Raw genomic sequence first — 16,419 nt, forward strand, 5'->3', positions numbered from 1 at the left:
TAGTTCTACATGAAATCTTGAAGCGGAGAAGACGGAAATAACTTCTCACTAGTAGCATCAAAAGAGAACAATGGAAGACTTTGAAAGATTTCATGCTGAACTAAATAGACTGGAACGAAAATTTCGAGTTTGTCGTCGCGAGATCTCGCGCGCAAAAGCAGCCACTGTCACCGGGGATTCCCTCGAGATCGTCGTCGAGGAGACGAACGGGGGATTTTCCGTAGCGGGTGGGATCCATCGATTTGAAATACTATCGGCCGGAATTATTGTCGCGTGTGTGTGATCGCTCGTCTCTCGGTTACCCTATCGCTTGAACGGTGCGCGCGGTGTAGCTGCAACGAACCATTTGGAGCGACCTTCCTATCCAAAGTAGTCTCTCTCCGGAGGGTTCGAAACTGGTGAGGGTAGCCTGTGTCGGAATGGCAGCGGAGAGCATCGAGTCAGTTGGTGTAGAGACTCCAGCAAGTGCGCTCGCTTGTGTGGGTCTACTAATGTCAGGCCGCGTGTCCGATACGCTTGATCCATATATTTCCATATTCCGGATGCGGAGATACAGTGAAATGTAAAACGTCGTGGCTGGAAACGTCGTGGCTGTCGGGCCGAGTCCGGCGTGATAATCGCGAATTTCCGTCCGACAACGTGCTCGAACGCGCGCGCGCGTCGCCCCGGCGATTTTCGCGCTTCGCTCGTCATTTCACCTCGGGCCGATTGTTTGCAATATTTTGCTTGTTTTACGAGTGTTTCGCACGCCGGTGCGATTCCCGAGCTTACAGACCGCGTGGTCGTTTCCCTCCTTCGCGCCGAGCTATGATTTCCTCCGCCGCCGCGATGTCGTACGATTATCCTCATCCGGTTTCGAGAACGTATCAATACAAGAAGGTATTGCGAATATCGCGGTCGAGTCGGTGACGGACTCGCACGAACGCGGGTGATAGTGCGCAATGTCAAGTTTGACGAGAAGGTGATACAATTGGCATCGTTTCGACGGTGTCGCTACACAAGCCGGAACTTGTCGGGCATTCGTGAATCGCTACCCTTTCCCTAACGTATCGAAAACGACCCTCGATTCCCCGATTAATTGTTCGAAATGAATCTCTTAATTATTTTTGTTTACCACTCCTGTCCTGAGAAATATCGCCGTGGACAAAGAGATAATATATTTTCACACTGTTATTTTACAGTTAGATTTTACATTGCGCACCGTCATAGGCCTCTCGAGCAAAAACTTTTACTTATTTGTGCGAATTAACAGGCAGCTCGATTAATTTATTCATTTTCCTTGTAGCGCATTCGATATGCTTCAGCACAAACAGCTAATAATAGATTCTATTCTTTTACACGGTCATTTCGTAAATTAAAAATTAATAGATAATTGTATATTATATATTTATATGTCGAAGTATATTGCTTGAAATAATCAATATGTAATTATATACGCGCGCGCGCCTTGCGAAAGACTGAGTAACAAGTTTGCGCAGCTGCACATTACACGTTTCAAACAGAGCTAAAAGTTCTCACGCGAGTTGAAGTTTGCATTACCAAGCCGAGCTACCATTTATCCTCCCGATTGCAATCTCGCCTGATTTTTGGGGCTGATTGAGGCTCGAACAGAACGGATCGGAACTTCTCTCCAGGCGTGATTTGAATATTCGCGTGTTCTTGCGTGCAGATGGGAAAAAGTGCTAGAATTAAGTAAACGTAATTACTTGTTTCTCAACTCATTCTTAAATCGAGTAACACTTCTATCAATTTAATAGCTTGTATATTTTGTATTTTAATAGCTCCTGTATATTAAGTACTTACCTGAACGCAGTGATATTTTAATTTGTAAATGAATTACTGAGTGAAAATGTAAAATGGTTCGAAATTTAAAAGAACATTTACTAGAATGAGAGTTTTGAAGGCTCGAAAAAACCTGTTTTCTTTTCCTGTGAATTTTCTCGGTTTTTTTCTTTAAGGATAGACAAATTTGTTTAGAAATATTTATGTTTGTTCGGTCAGTACCTGTTACATTAACTATTTTCCGTAAAGAAAGTTATTGCGTACACTTAACTGACACCTAACTGAAGTTAAATGATAAGGTATAATAATATTATTATATATTATATATTACATATTTGTTCAAAATGTTTTTGGCTGTAATTTTTTGAAAGTAATTTTTGAAAGTAATGTTATTGCTTAATATATAACATATTAATTTCATTTAACTTCAGTGAAGCGCACGCAATTATCTTCTCTACGGAAAGAAGTAAATATTGCGGGTTTTAACCGAACACACGTGAATTTTTCTAAACGAATTTTTCTATCCTTGGAAAGGGAACCGAAAAAAATATATGAAAAAATTAACAAAAAAGTCAATTAAAAAAACTATAACTAGAATTATATTGTATTTCTTATCCATTGTGTGATAAAACCTAATGATTGAAAATTTTGATTTTTCTGGACCGGTGAATATTATCTAAAAATAAATTCTAACATTCCAAATATTACTAATTTTCAATACACCTGTCGCAATTGTCTTAACACATACAAGTAAATATCTACTTATACGAAGGAAATGTGCATATGATCAATTATATTTCTATTCTTAGTAAATATTTGCCAAGGGGTATTGGAACGACCATTTTACTCGGATCAAGTAAATATCGCTTGAACAGTAGTTTTTTTTTTCTGCGCAGCTGGGCCTGAATTTACCCCCGTCACTTGGAAATTTATTTAACCTTGCGAAAGATTCGCAGGACATACGAGTAGTAGCGTGCCGGCATGCACGTTCGTTTCCCGCCACACTTGGCCACCGCTGGTCGCAATCGGCAAAGTGTTTAAATCAAACGCGCTTTTGCTCTTAGCTTTGCTTCTTTCATCGGCAACGATGTTTCATTTTCCGTCCGTCGACAACGACGACGACCCAACACCTGCCGGCACACGGCATAAATTTGTATCCGTGTATCCTCGCGACTTAACCGCCGAGGAAAACGTAATCGATACGAGCATACGCGCGATGCGGTCGCTAATTGACGCTAAATCATCATCCGACCATCTCGCGCTGAAACAAAACAAGACTTGATTTCTCGCGCGCCACGTTCATTCATGGGTCAAAGATTTCCCCCGGCGAATTAAGGCGAGATGAAAGGATAAATAAGGAGACGGCACGGCCGTACACGATTATTACTTTCCGTTCATTCCGTCACGTCGATCGTACGCGTCGACGTTCGATTCTCCTGTCCCAGCCGCGTCGTAAATTAGTAATTTATGTTGTGATTGACGATCGAGAACGAAGTCGTGCGACGGTGGGCCGAGGTGCGAAGAAAGTTTCGCCGGCCGAAGCGCGGCAGCTGTCGCGGTATATTGATTAATAAAATATAACGTGTGTTCAATGGCAGATAACGAAGCCGCTTTTGGAAAGGAAGAGACGCGCGCGAATAAATCGTTGTCTCGATGAGCTCAAGAATATCATGGTGGACGCTTTGGAGGTGAGGATATTCGTCTTCTTTATATATTTATTACACACACACACACACACACACACACACACGGGGGACATGAATAATAAATATTTCGGTTATTTTAAAATATCGGTCGCCGGGTTCGATCGATCATAATTACTAGCGATTAATACATTTACGTCAACGGAACGGTGAGAGTAAGAAAGCACGCGTCGAGACGCAAAAGTACATAGAGAAAAGGATTTCTTTGGATTTAATACACTATTTTTTTATTTGGGTCTGTTTAATATAAATAATATAATTTAATATCAAATATTTTATTACTTGAATGAAAATGTTGTTTCGTTAGATTAAACCATGTTGTTTGATAAAGAAAACTGTATATTATTTAGAGGAAATATATAATATTTCGTTTTCAATGAAGAAAAAATTTATTTCATTATATACTAAATATTGTTCCACCGGAACAAAGAAAGTTCTTTAATATTTTTCTAATATGGTGTTGCTTCTTTCAAATAATTTATCGCCTATAACAACCATTGTAATGTTTGAGTAAAAAATGCAAAAGAAATACATTATTTGACGTAAAGATATTTATTATTTAAGAAATTAACTTATTATTTAAGAAACTAAACAACCCCATTTGTTGAATCAAACATTTGTTTGCTTGCTCTATTCCAACTGCAACTAAATATAATATAGTTCCGTATATTAAATATACAATATACGGAACTACAGTATTGTATACACGAAACTAAACTATTTGATTACGATAATCAAGTATTAAGCAGGCAAATATTAACCAAATTTTTAACTTATTACCAAATCTTTCTTTCATACGGGAGCGATTAATAATGTCGTAAGCTTCGTTTAGCCTATCATAAAACTTACGTCATTAATTCGTAATTTACGATATTTATATCACGAGAAGATTTGAAAAATGTCATTTAATTTCCCTTTTATTTTGATCGACGTCAAATGAAACGGATTACAGAAACACGATTTTTGCAATTCGACTCATCATCGGTTAGAAATCGTGAATTGGAAAAATCCTTTCGTGCACTTCGCTATGGCCACGCGAAGTGAACAGGCATCTCTGTTTCTCATGCAAACGAGTTAATCGCTCCCGGAGGGCCTCCCGGAACCGCTTCACTCGGAAACGCTAAAAGTTATACCCGGTAAATCTGCAGGTTAAGCGTTAGACCGGATCTACGGAGTAAGTATAGTACACGCCTTTAGCCTTTTGCTTTAAACACTAAATTATAACGTAATTTCTAGCAAGAAGTTATCCTCGCAAGAAGCTATTTCCTGCACTATCAGACGTCGCAATTTTTAATATTTAAGGATATATCATCCATAAATCCATACAGATTCTATATAGAAAACTGAAGTTGACCTTCGCATAATTTAGCGCCTCCGCGAAAAGAAATTGGATGACGAGAATACAGCCTCCCCTCCCAAGCTATTTAACTTCCGTCCGTAAAATTTGTCTATAAAATCGACATACATTAAGTTACTTTTTACGGCAATTTCAAGTGACTCATCTTACATATGTATACCTCGACATCGCATCGAATTAACATTTATTATTTAAGCACCGAGATCAACGTGTAGGAACATAACTTGATGAATACGAAACTCGCGAGTGGCCTCCCTGATGCGCTGAAAGTACGGCACCGACCGGTGACGCATCCTTAAGCGTTATCGCGCCTTTTGAAACACCTTTCGCCAGGAATTACGTGACACTCGATCGCTCGGAGAGGAAAAGGCTAGGAGCTTATCGCGCCTGCTTCAGATCCGGACTTACGGGATCGCGATTGTTTTCGAAGGCAGCGGCGGCAGCCTCGAACGCCGATAGTCTGGTTCAACGAGCACGTGCTGTGCACTTTTTCCCCGCGTGTCGAGCGGAACCTTCGGAGGAAAGCCGGTGGTGTGGTTTCTTGCTCGACACCGCGCCGGGCTCTATTTATGATACCGCGCGTCCGTCCTCGCGCTACCGCCCGTCCGTCCGCCGGCCCGACAGCAATTTTACGGATCGCGCCTAGCAGGAAACGCATTCTCGGGCCGCAGCTACGCGTGCAGGCGATTTTGCTTTTAAATGTTCCCGGAGCGTGGGAACCCAGCGGTGTGCGACGGCGAATGTCAACGGAACGGCACGTATATACGCCGATTCGCGGTGTGTAGTCATGCGCGTAGTAACGCTTTGCGCGACACGTAGGTGATATTCAAATACCCCCCTCCCCTCTCCCACGATACTAGCCCCGTCTAATCCGAGTCTCTCGCAATGAACGCAATTTATCGCGTCCCGGCAGCGACGGTGGCGGTGTCTCGCGCGCTAAATGCCACGGCGATAATGTCGTACGCGATCTTCGTGTAACGGATGTAAATAAGTTGAGCCGCGAGAAGGAGAAAAGAAATTAATAGATAAAGTTGTTTCGCGCGAAGGAGCAGCGAGATAAGAGGGGGAGAGTGCCGGGAGGGGGAGGAGGGGGCACTTATCGAGCCGCGAGATCTACAATTTGTATTTTTACCGTGTGGACGAGGAGTGACCGAGCGCGACAAAACGACGACTTTCGAGCGGCTCTCGAGCGGAAATTTCGTATTTAGCGCCGACTGTGTACACGAGGTGAGAAAATACGGGCCCCGTGCCTTTTTAACAGCTTCAATATTAGCCTTCGCGATCGGCCGAGCCGTGACGCGTCGAGAGAGAGAGAGAGAGAGAAAGAGAAAAAAAAGCGTTATTGCCGCGCGTTTCCCGCACATTAACTCGAGTCGGTCCTCAGCGGTGGAATCGTACGGTGCGCGCACCTCGCCACCGGTGCTAATTTGTCGGCACGGTAGACCCGGCGCGCGCCATCCTCGCCACCTTGCACGTGTAATTCGCTGAATCAACGTGAAAGGCACCGTTCATTTCACCGAGCTAATTTCCCCGGTGCGGCGCGTCATTGTCCCGGCCGACACCCGTCTCGCGCTCGACAGCGAGCGTTTAACGATCGTCGGCTGCCGATCCTATTCCATCTTCCGAGGACCTTGGCAGGATGAGCGATATGTTACGTCGGTTGAGGACAAGTGTCTTCATGCCTCAAGTCTTCGTCTTTTCGCTGGGCACGACGGATATGTTCGTCGCTGAAAACTAGCTTCTCAGTTAAATAACATTGGTGGATAAGCGTGTCAACGGGCCGAAAATCGATCCTTTATTGAAAGAATCGACTCGTGTAAAAATTTCACGGAAAAAGCATCAGTTTGGAAAAGTCGACTTTTCGAGGGAGAAGATTGGGTTTTCTGAAAATCGAAATCGCCCCATCACTCGTGTCCTATACGGTATAAATGTTCGAAGGACATCCTAGAAACGTTCCAGAAATACCAAACATTTCTGGGACGTCTCTGGGATGTCTTTTGAACACTTGTGCTGTACGGGACGATGCACATCGTGGAAAATCACTCGCCATTCGCGGACGTTATATATTTACTGCACCTCGTCCGGAGTCTTTCTTTAGAATTGTCTCCACTGTATTATTCCGCCTCACACAATTGAATACTGTACCACATATAGCGAACACTTTTGGTTGAAACGTGTCGCAGCGAAAAGGTGAAATATCGCGCGATATCTCGGGTCTTAAACTAAACGACCGTTCCGTTGTTTGTGACCGATGACAAACTACTGTAGATAATGTATAATAAAAAGAAAGTGAAGTAATAATTTAAGCGAAGATTGAGGGTGGAAAACGCCTGTCACGAAAGTAGAAGTCAGCCGTTCCGCTAAAGGCTCTTCTCAAGGCTCTTATCTATCAACGAGGGTTCCGTTCGCAGACCGAGAGGGAGAACATCAGCAAGCTGGAGAAGGCGGACGTGCTCGAGCTGACGGTCCGTCATCTGCAGAGACTGCAGGCCTCGCGACCTTCCGGGTTATCGGCGGTCAGCGGCAACGAGATCTCCGCCGAAAATCGCTGGCAGTCCGGATTCGGGCATTGCGCCGCTGAAGCCTGCAGATTCCTCTCGTCCTTATCGGGTGAAGCCGCGGAGAGGCTGGCGAGGCACCTCGCGTCTGGCCTCCAAACGAGCCGGCGATCTAATTCACCATCGGTAATCGACGCTCCATAATTATCGTATTATTACATATTGACGGCGAAGATGGGGGGAAGTGAGGGTGCTACTCGCGATTCTAGTGGCGCGTGTCACTGCTACATGAAAAAGTGCTGTTGAATCAATAGAACGTCCGCAACAGCACGTATGATCGGAATGTAAATCTTCTCGATTCAGTAGCGACGTCGTTATAACTAATTACTGCTTCAATTATTGAAACAATACATAACATAGTATACTGCAAATCCAAGCGTGTTATTTTCATTTTTCTCGCATGTTTCCCGCCGTTTTAAATCGCGTCATTAATACGATCGGATGCGTTAACTTAGAATTTATGATTTAACACGATTAAACGTTTTAAATGACGTAACCTAAGAGACGTGTAAAATGAGCATCGATCAAATGTGCCATCTTTAAACGTTTGTGCATGTAAAAATACACTTGTATTTGCGGCGTAGTTATAATGGCACTTGAAATTTTATTGATTCAGCGGCACTTCTTCCGTTCGGCCGCGCGAAACGGAGCCTTTAATTGCGGCACGCTTGGTCGTTGCTGATTGTCGTTTATGAAATATGTAACGATGATGAATTACGTCCTGCAAAACGTTACTTTCGATGGGCCGTTGGATGCCTGTTTGACGCTGCGGTTACTCACCGCCGTTTTCTCCACGGTTGAGGCTTCAAGGACTTGTTTCCGAATTGTCGAGTGTGTTCGACCGTCTCGATATACTCCACGTCCCTGAATGTTATCCTCATGCTGAATTACAACAAGCGAGATGTGTGTATTAATTGTCTAACATGCTTAACTGCAGATAGAGTATGCGCGATAAGCAAATATTGGGTCAGTCGAAAAGGACGCAGGACGCCGGAATGCGGGAAGCGATATATCGTGTACTTCCAGGTGTGTAAAAATCGCTCATTATATAGGACATATCTTAACGGACGCTCGGCGAATAAGGAGATAACCTAGTCGAAATTTACGCCGGCATTCATAGTCCGTTATCGCTCGATGAATTATCATAGCTCCGACCTCTGACTCAATCTGTACCCGCACTTATTTAATATGACAAGTAACGGTCGGTGAGCACGTATCTGTAATTAATTTCTCTCTCAGTCGGCCGCAAATAACTTACGACTATTAATACCGGCCTTAGAATCTGGCGTGAGTCTCGTGAATACGTATTTTATACGTCCAATAATTATTCCTCGAGTCCCGTCTTGAATCTGCTCTGTTGTGGCTCCTTTCGCTGTCATTGTTATTGTCTCAAATACGTAGAATTATCGGGCACACAACTGCTACTTTTGTTCTCACAATTCCTCCCTCTTCATCCCGCTTGCATCCCCGATTACTATTGAACTTTCCAGTAACAGTAAAAATAATCTAGTAAGAAGAAAGATACGGAAAGAAGTTTATCCTTTTACCTCTATCCATCCAGCTATTAATTTTTAATTTTAGATTATGTAACATTTTATCAGCGCACATACTTTATTTGCAGCCCGCGCACGCGATATTAATTGTGTTGTTCACTGAAACTGAGAGAAGATTATGCACAGGTAGAATATCGAGATAATCTAACACCTCGTAATTCTGCGACAAGTCCTTTGAACTTCAGTATGGAGAAAACGGCAGTGAGTGTCACATTAAAGAAACACAGTGGCCTGTATAATATTGTTGGGTTTTTCACAAGAGAAATTTGATTATTTAGTCCACAATTAGAGATCTCATATTTTCTATCGTTCAAGATGGAAACGGATTATTCATCATTTCGATTCGAGAATTGCGCGCCAGTCGCACAGATTTATGGTCACGGACTATTATTATACAATCGGCGAATAATGACCGAAAATGTTTCTTTTTCATTTTCAGCTGAAAATCCAGCTCTTATCACCTAGCCCGACGAATCGCACCGCTAGCAACGCGTCATCATGCGTCGTCTCGAGCGAAACCGACTCGGTGGGAGATCGTGCAAACGTTTCGCCGATTACTGCCACATCTCGCGGCGATAATAAGGATATCGAAGAAGTTGCCGATACCAGCGTGTCGACGACAGTCGTTTCCACGCTTCCTCAGTGCGAAGCCTCGATGTCGCCCGTTAACGACAAGAAGAAAGTAACAGCGAATTGCAACATCAAACTGAGAAACCTGAAGGACCAGAGATCAACGGCGACCGCAACAACGACAAGGAACAAATCGTGTACTTCGCAGGACATTAACGCCGAGGACGATGAAGAAATCGACGTCGAACGCGTGGAGGAGCGCAATACGGTATGGAGACCGTGGTAGCGCGAACGTATTTTGTATTAATCATCAATTAATGACGTACATTCCCTATGCAGACTCCCGTAAAAAGATTTTCCAGTGTTTATTTCATATATCTGCGTTTTAACAAAATTAATGTCGGAGATGAAAATAGGAGAGAGAACGGAAGAGTTTTTCCAAATTATTGCGATTTATAATTTAACACGAGTAACACTTCTACGTGTTTATATTTTGTTACTTGGTTCATTTAGAAGTACAAAATGGTCTCACCGACTCCGGTGTTCGAAAAATATTTTCTATAATTATACGGACCGAGCGGTATTAATATATACAGATACAATAGAGAAAATTTATTCGCTGCATTAAATGCTTGTTGCGAGACATCGCGTATAACAATCATATAGCAATAAAGATTGATAGAATCATCGATAGAATCATTATAAACTTACGTGATGTTAGTATTCTATATTATAGTTATTCTCTGTATTATAGTTAACAATATGTGTTGATTCTATGTTACTTTGGTACTTGGCTTTAAATAGAGATTTAAGTAATTGATCGTTCGATTACGATTTGCAAAGGAAATGTTTAGCAAAGAATTCTTTACTCAATATTCTTATAAGAGTTATGACGTGGCAGTTTGGAAAAATAATAACAAAAGGCGAAGGTATTTTGAAAAATCCAATCGCGAAATCTATGAAATATATCAAATAAAATTTTTATGCGACATATTTTCTTGTATATCTCACATTTTTTAAGATATTCGCTCATGAAAGAATATCCAAGTTGTCTTAGCCTATAAATTAATCTGGTTTTCCTAATATAGATAATATGAGGCACAATGGACTTTATCTACGTGCCACAGACGGATCTTTCACAAAGACCGTCTCCTGTTTCCCTTGTCATTATTATGATCAAACATATGGAATTAGTTTAAATGTTATTGAGATATTGCGAGATATATATTAGTTTCGAAAATAACGCGAGATGACGCCAGCAGCCTTTGGCAAATCGAGCGGTTCTGTAAGGTCAATACGAGATAGTACCTGCAGCAGGCAGCAGGTAGGTAAATTCGTACCTCAATTATTCCGAGGAGAGGCGCAAGATGGCGCCAACAGACAACTGCAGACTGATTAATTCCGAGAAAAAACACGAGATGGTGCCATGAATCCTTAAAAACAGCGCAAATGATATCAGTCTCATAAGGTAAGTGACAAACTCAATTGATGAATGACAAGAAGAGACGTGAAGATGGTAAGTCATAAAAACGATCAATTGAACGACACGCGTATACTACACGTATACTACACATATACTACACGTATAACTATTATCTAAAAATTTTTAAATATTCTTATATATTTTGCGACTTTGAAGATGTTTATTCTTTTCAGAGATATTTATCTCATTACTTATTATTAGTGCAATTATGTTACATTAAATCGTATCAAAATATATTATATATTGTTATACATTGTATAAGGCCAGTATTCATAGTTTGTTATTATTTGACAAATAATTATTACAATCTCTTCACAAATCTCTGATTATTTTTCATTCTGCGCTTATTTTGTACTAACAATATTGAATCAAACAACGAAATAGCAATTTATAAATAAAAATCTCCAATTGATTTATTTATTAGATTCTTAATACGAAAATAGAAATAATTCCGAACTATGAATATCGACCTTAAATAGTATTATATTATAAATTATACAATATTATATTGTATATTTTATCTTATTGTGTTACTTATATGTGTTACAATAGAATTTATATGTTACATCATATTATATATTGCATTGTATTAAAATATGAGAAAGAATAAAATTTAATTTTTATCTACCTTAACGTTTTTTTATTTATATCACTTTCCCACTCACTGTGTATTCCTAATACTTGAAAGACGTGATCTACAAATTTCCTGCTCGTAACTCCAATTACTTTTACGCTCATTATATATTTCCCTGCTACCAAAATGTTAAAAATCGGAAAAAGAAGGAATGATTCGTAAATTTTCAAATTTCCCGCTCGAAATTCCGACTACCTCTTCGCTCATCATGTTCCCCGGATACGAAAGCGTCAAAATCGGGAAGCGCCACCGTTCGGATTTCCCGCTCGAAATTCCGAATACCTCTTCGCTCATCATGTTCCCCGAATACGAAAGCGTCAAAATCGGGAAGCGCCACCGTTCGGATTTCCCGCTCGAAATTCCGACTACCTCTTCGCTCATCATGTTCCCCGAATACGAAAGCGTTAAAATCAGGAAGCGTGACCGTTCGAATTTCCCGCTCGAAATTCCGACTACCTCTTCGCTCTTCATGTTCTCCGGATACGATAGCGTCAAAAATCGGGCAGCGCAACCGTTCCGATTTCCCGTTTGAAATTCCGACTACTTCTTTGCTCATCATGTTCTCCGGATGCGAAAGCGTCAAAAACCGAGAAGTGCAACCGTCGGATTTCCCGATCGAAATTCCGACTACCTCTTCGCTCATCGTGTTCTCCGGATACGAAAGCGTCAAAAACCGAAGAGCGCAACGGAATAAACGAAGAAATAGCACGATATTTGTAAATATTTTATTTTATTTTTCTAACAATTAAACTAATGATATTAATTAAAAGAATAATAGGCAGGGGAATAGAATAAATTCATGTTTGAATGATATAAAAGTATTTATTCAATGTACATATTTACAAATTAAATATTATAATGACAATAATAATAATAAAATAACTCAGTACAGTGCGATATAAACTAATATATCTATATATTCAATACATATAAATATATGTGTTAATTTAACATACACAGTAGTATGTGTATATTGTAATAAGATACACATAACATAAAATACAAAATATAATTTATTACAATAACATTATACATAAAATACAATACCATGCATATAAAATATATATATATTGCTCCCTTCTCTTTACTTCTAAATCTCCAAATCCTATTGATATGCACGCCATCAAAACAAAAAGATACTAAGAAAATCGTGAATATATAATAATATAAATTTGTAATTTTATTTACTCAGTAATTTTTATTAAATTTATCGTATACAGGAAAGTTCGTTACTTACTAACCCGTAGTTGGTAAATCTGGTTTAAATTGGCATAGATGATAACTACAAAAATATAGTTTCATAAAAATATCAAACATATTTTATTATACATATTGATAAATCATCGAAATAATTGCGAATTATAAATTGAAAATAATTTATTTTATTAACTAAATATTAAGATATTCATATTTTACTGAGTAAGGGTAACTAAGAAACAGTCGATAAAGTCACCTTTCTTCAATTATCTCGGCACTCTTAAAGTCCTGCTTATAGTTTAAAAAATTTATCCAAGTCTGAGACAATGTTTATCTTATCTTGTTATTGATTTTGGTTATTAATCCCACCGATGAGATGAAAATAAAAATTGCCAACTTGAGGTAAATTTTTCAAAAGAACTTAGCGAAAGGCCCAGAAGTAATTGAAGTGATTTTGATCTTATCGACCATTGTTAACTATCTGATATAAAAATCTATCTATAAACATCTAAACGCACATTTAATGTATCATATAACATTAATTTTATAATTTACAATTTTTTCGACATTTTATCAATATTTACACATACATACAATGAAGCATATTAGACATTTTTATGAAACTATACACTTGTGTGTATAGTTTCATAAAAATCATCGTGTTATCATCTATTCTGTTTCGATTCAAAATTTACCAACAAGAGGTTAGTAAAGAGCGAGACTTTCATATACGCTAAATTTAATACAAATGTTTGTTTGCATAAATGAGAAAACGGATAAATAAATAAAATTAAAAATTTGTCTTCATTCATTATAATTTTCACATTATTTTCTCTTTTATGTTCCATAACATTTAATAGTTCGGTAAAACTTGGAAATTCAAAAGAAGTGAAGAGGAAGGAATTGTAAAGTAGCAATTGTGTGTCTAATTATACTGTTTATAAATAGAGATTTAATTTAGATTTGATATAATAAAAATAATCAACAGAAGAGGAAAGAAGATATTGGCAAACGCCAACAAGGTGGAAAATGCGACTCAAGAAGCATTATTAGACGCACAAGTCGCACTACATGCGAGATTTACATTAGAATCTAAGACGAGTATTCATAGTTGTAAAATACTAACAATCTTTGATTGACAACATAATTAATTACGCGTTCATATTCACAGACATGGTTAATCAGCTGTTTAGATCAACATTTCTCGAATAAATAAGTACAAATCGACGAATAGTCAGAGACTATTCATAAAAATACGACTACTCATTAAATAGTAATTAACTATGAGAAAATATCGATTTAATATTCGACTCGAGAATCTCCTCCATTCTCATTAAAATTTTTTAAACGTCCGTTAAAATCGAACACATCTTGTACAATAAGTAATTTTTAAACCAACCTGGAAATATATGACGTATCGCTGGCCGCATCCCGGTGTCTTGTCTCTTTCGTCCTTCTTCTTCTCGACCGCCCAGCGTCCTACTCTCGGCTTTTCCATCGTGACACTGATATTCTTCTTGGGGTAGCTTGGTTTCACCTCTGCTGCAGGCGGAAGTTACTCAGTCCGCGCGCCTCGACAAAACCCTACCCCAGGTTACCCTCGTTAACTCTAACTCACCGCATTCCGGTCTAATGGACCGTTTAAACGTTTCTCGATTTTCTCGTTTTCATATGACATATTTTATGTTTTCCCTAAAGTATCAAACATCCGCTATAACAAACGAACAATACTTTTCCTTAAATCATAGCAAGATCAGTTAAGCATTTTTTTCTGTGTGTGAAAACGCCCTTTTTTTATAATAAGTTTCGTTCCAAACTCAAATCATTTTCTCGACCTGATATCATAAACATTCTATTCGGACTCTGTGCATTTCCAATTTCCACATTTCTACAAGCTTAAAAATAATAATTAGAATGAAAATGACAAGGTGACAAAGTTAAGCGATTTCACGGACCGTAATCTGGCGAATTAAAGACTCGAAAATAATTACGGCTAACTAGAGTTAATACTCGAAGAATGCGATTTTTCATTCGCTGAACTTGACAAACTTCGGCAGAAATCTGAACACTTGACGCTTCTTGATATCTGCTTGTAACACGATAAGAAACAAGGAAGCTTAATGTTCAAAATATATCTAGAAATTAAAAAGACTCGAAGCTGCAAAATGCAATTTCGAAGCGTTTTATTACCGCTGTTATTACGAAATTTACAGTTCCTGGAATTTCGATTGTTTCCAATAGTCCACGGTGTCGCTTAATACCGAATAAAAAATTTTTCGGAGCTAATTATAGACGGATTTTTAATTACGCCAGCTTGTTTCCATGAGAAGTACATTTGAACGATGTTGTGCAATGTAGTCGCATATATTTGACACATAAATCAACCTACGTTCGAGTTGCGTTCGAAAGCAATAAACCCTACGCTGCTCCGCGTTTGGAGCACTTGCAGGTAGAAAAGGTTTCGAACTAGTTGCCGCAGATAAAGAATCTTCACGACTGCATCGGGACCCTTTTCGAGGCAAGGACACATGGTTTGCCAACAGTCATTCTCGACCATTATTGCGGTCACTAAATCAAAACGTGTACTTTTGTCGGCCGCCGAGGGCATCTACGAGAATCGTCGGCGGCAGAGTTAAAAAGCTCCGCCATTGAGCCGACGCTATTGTGATTCGAGTGGCTCGATGCCGACTGCGGTGATACAAATGACATTAAACCGAAGGGGAAGTAGAAAATGGCTTTTCCTTTGGTTTTCCTTTTGTCGCAGGATTCCCCGACGCAATCTCACGTGTAAACGGCATTTTCGAAAGAATGAATAAAACAGCGCGTCACTTCGAACGTTGACGATTTTCTTCCTGAACACCTCGACGGAGGGAACCCATCATCATGCGAAAGGCGAACGGCACATGGAAAACCGATAAGACTTGAGTTAGTAGGGAAATTGACAAACCAATCAGTATACATTCAATCAAAAATCTCCGTTACTTCTGCTTGAAGCAAAATTTATCGTCACTTTAATCGCTTGAGATACGTAAACCTAAAGAAATACCCCGGGTACCGACTCGACGTTTTCAATTCCACGTTAAGTCCTCAAACGGAGTAAACGGAAATAAGTTCCTACTTGTATCAAAGCAATCAGTACTCATTTAATGCTACGAAGAAAATTTAGGTTCTTCAGAGTCTAAACTTTAGTTCTCCATCAAGTCCTCAAATGGAGAAAACCGCCGCTAACTTCCTCGGAAGTTGTGGAAACCAAAGGAGTACAATAGAAGACCTTCGAGCACTTAACGCAGAACTAAATAAGACTTAAAGTAGGATTAAAATTCCGACCCGGGCTCGAGCACGTGTCAGTTTCACACACGTACTTTAAACGTAACACGTTTCGTGATCGTATTGCGTACGTTTAAAAAACATACCCGAAACTAACTGCACCATCTGGAATACTGATTGGTCGATCAATTTCCTTACTGCTTACGTATTTCCAAGTACCAATCAACATTCACCGGGGAGACTCGAGTATCCGAGTATTCCCTCCCTTCGGGGGAGCTCGAGGGATCTCGATCTCCTCGACTCGCTTTTCATCGG

At 39.7% G+C, this 16,419-nt stretch overlaps 1 protein-coding gene across 4 annotated transcripts; it reads left to right on the top strand.

Moving 5' to 3' along the window:
- The first annotated feature begins 465 nt into the window (after positions 1-465).
- On the top strand, positions 466-11,295 carry LOC106747093 (enhancer of split mgamma protein-like). 4 transcript variants are annotated; one of them, XM_014624376.1, is made up of 5 exons: positions 466-879; positions 2,679-3,297; positions 3,381-3,470; positions 7,254-7,526; positions 9,393-11,295. In XM_014624376.1, the coding sequence occupies exons 3-5, from the start codon at positions 3,453-3,455 to the stop codon at positions 9,807-9,809; spliced, it is 708 nt and encodes a 235-aa protein (XP_014479862.1). In that variant the 5' UTR covers positions 466-879; positions 2,679-3,297; positions 3,381-3,452; the 3' UTR covers positions 9,810-11,295. The 4 variants fall into 4 exon arrangements, with proteins under 4 accessions (XP_014479862.1, XP_014479860.1, XP_014479863.1 ...); XM_014624374.1 differs by lacking the exon at positions 2,679-3,297 and having other exon boundaries at positions 9,393-11,294; XM_014624377.1 differs by lacking the exons at positions 466-879; positions 2,679-3,297 and adding an exon at positions 899-1,698.
- The last annotated feature ends 5,124 nt before the right edge of the window (positions 11,296-16,419 follow it).

Source organism: Dinoponera quadriceps, unplaced genomic scaffold (genome assembly GCF_001313825.1).
Source record: "Dinoponera quadriceps isolate SergipeBrazil2010 unplaced genomic scaffold, ASM131382v1 scaffold2110, whole genome shotgun sequence".
In the NCBI taxonomy this organism is placed as follows: domain Eukaryota; kingdom Metazoa; phylum Arthropoda; class Insecta; order Hymenoptera; family Formicidae; genus Dinoponera; species Dinoponera quadriceps.

What these genes read in the sequence shown, in the direction of transcription:
- LOC106747093 (XM_014624374.1), top strand. Translation starts at nt 808, where the DNA reads ATGATTTCCTCCGCCGCCGCGATGTCGTACGATTATCCTCATCCGGTT. An exon ending in GAACGTATCAATACAAGAAG is followed by an intron (nt 880 to 3,380) that starts GTATTGCGAATA and finishes GTTCAATGGCAG; the next exon opens with ATAACGAAGCCGCTTTTGGA. An exon ending in TCATGGTGGACGCTTTGGAG is followed by an intron (nt 3,471 to 7,253) that starts GTGAGGATATTC and finishes TTCCGTTCGCAG; the next exon opens with ACCGAGAGGGAGAACATCAG.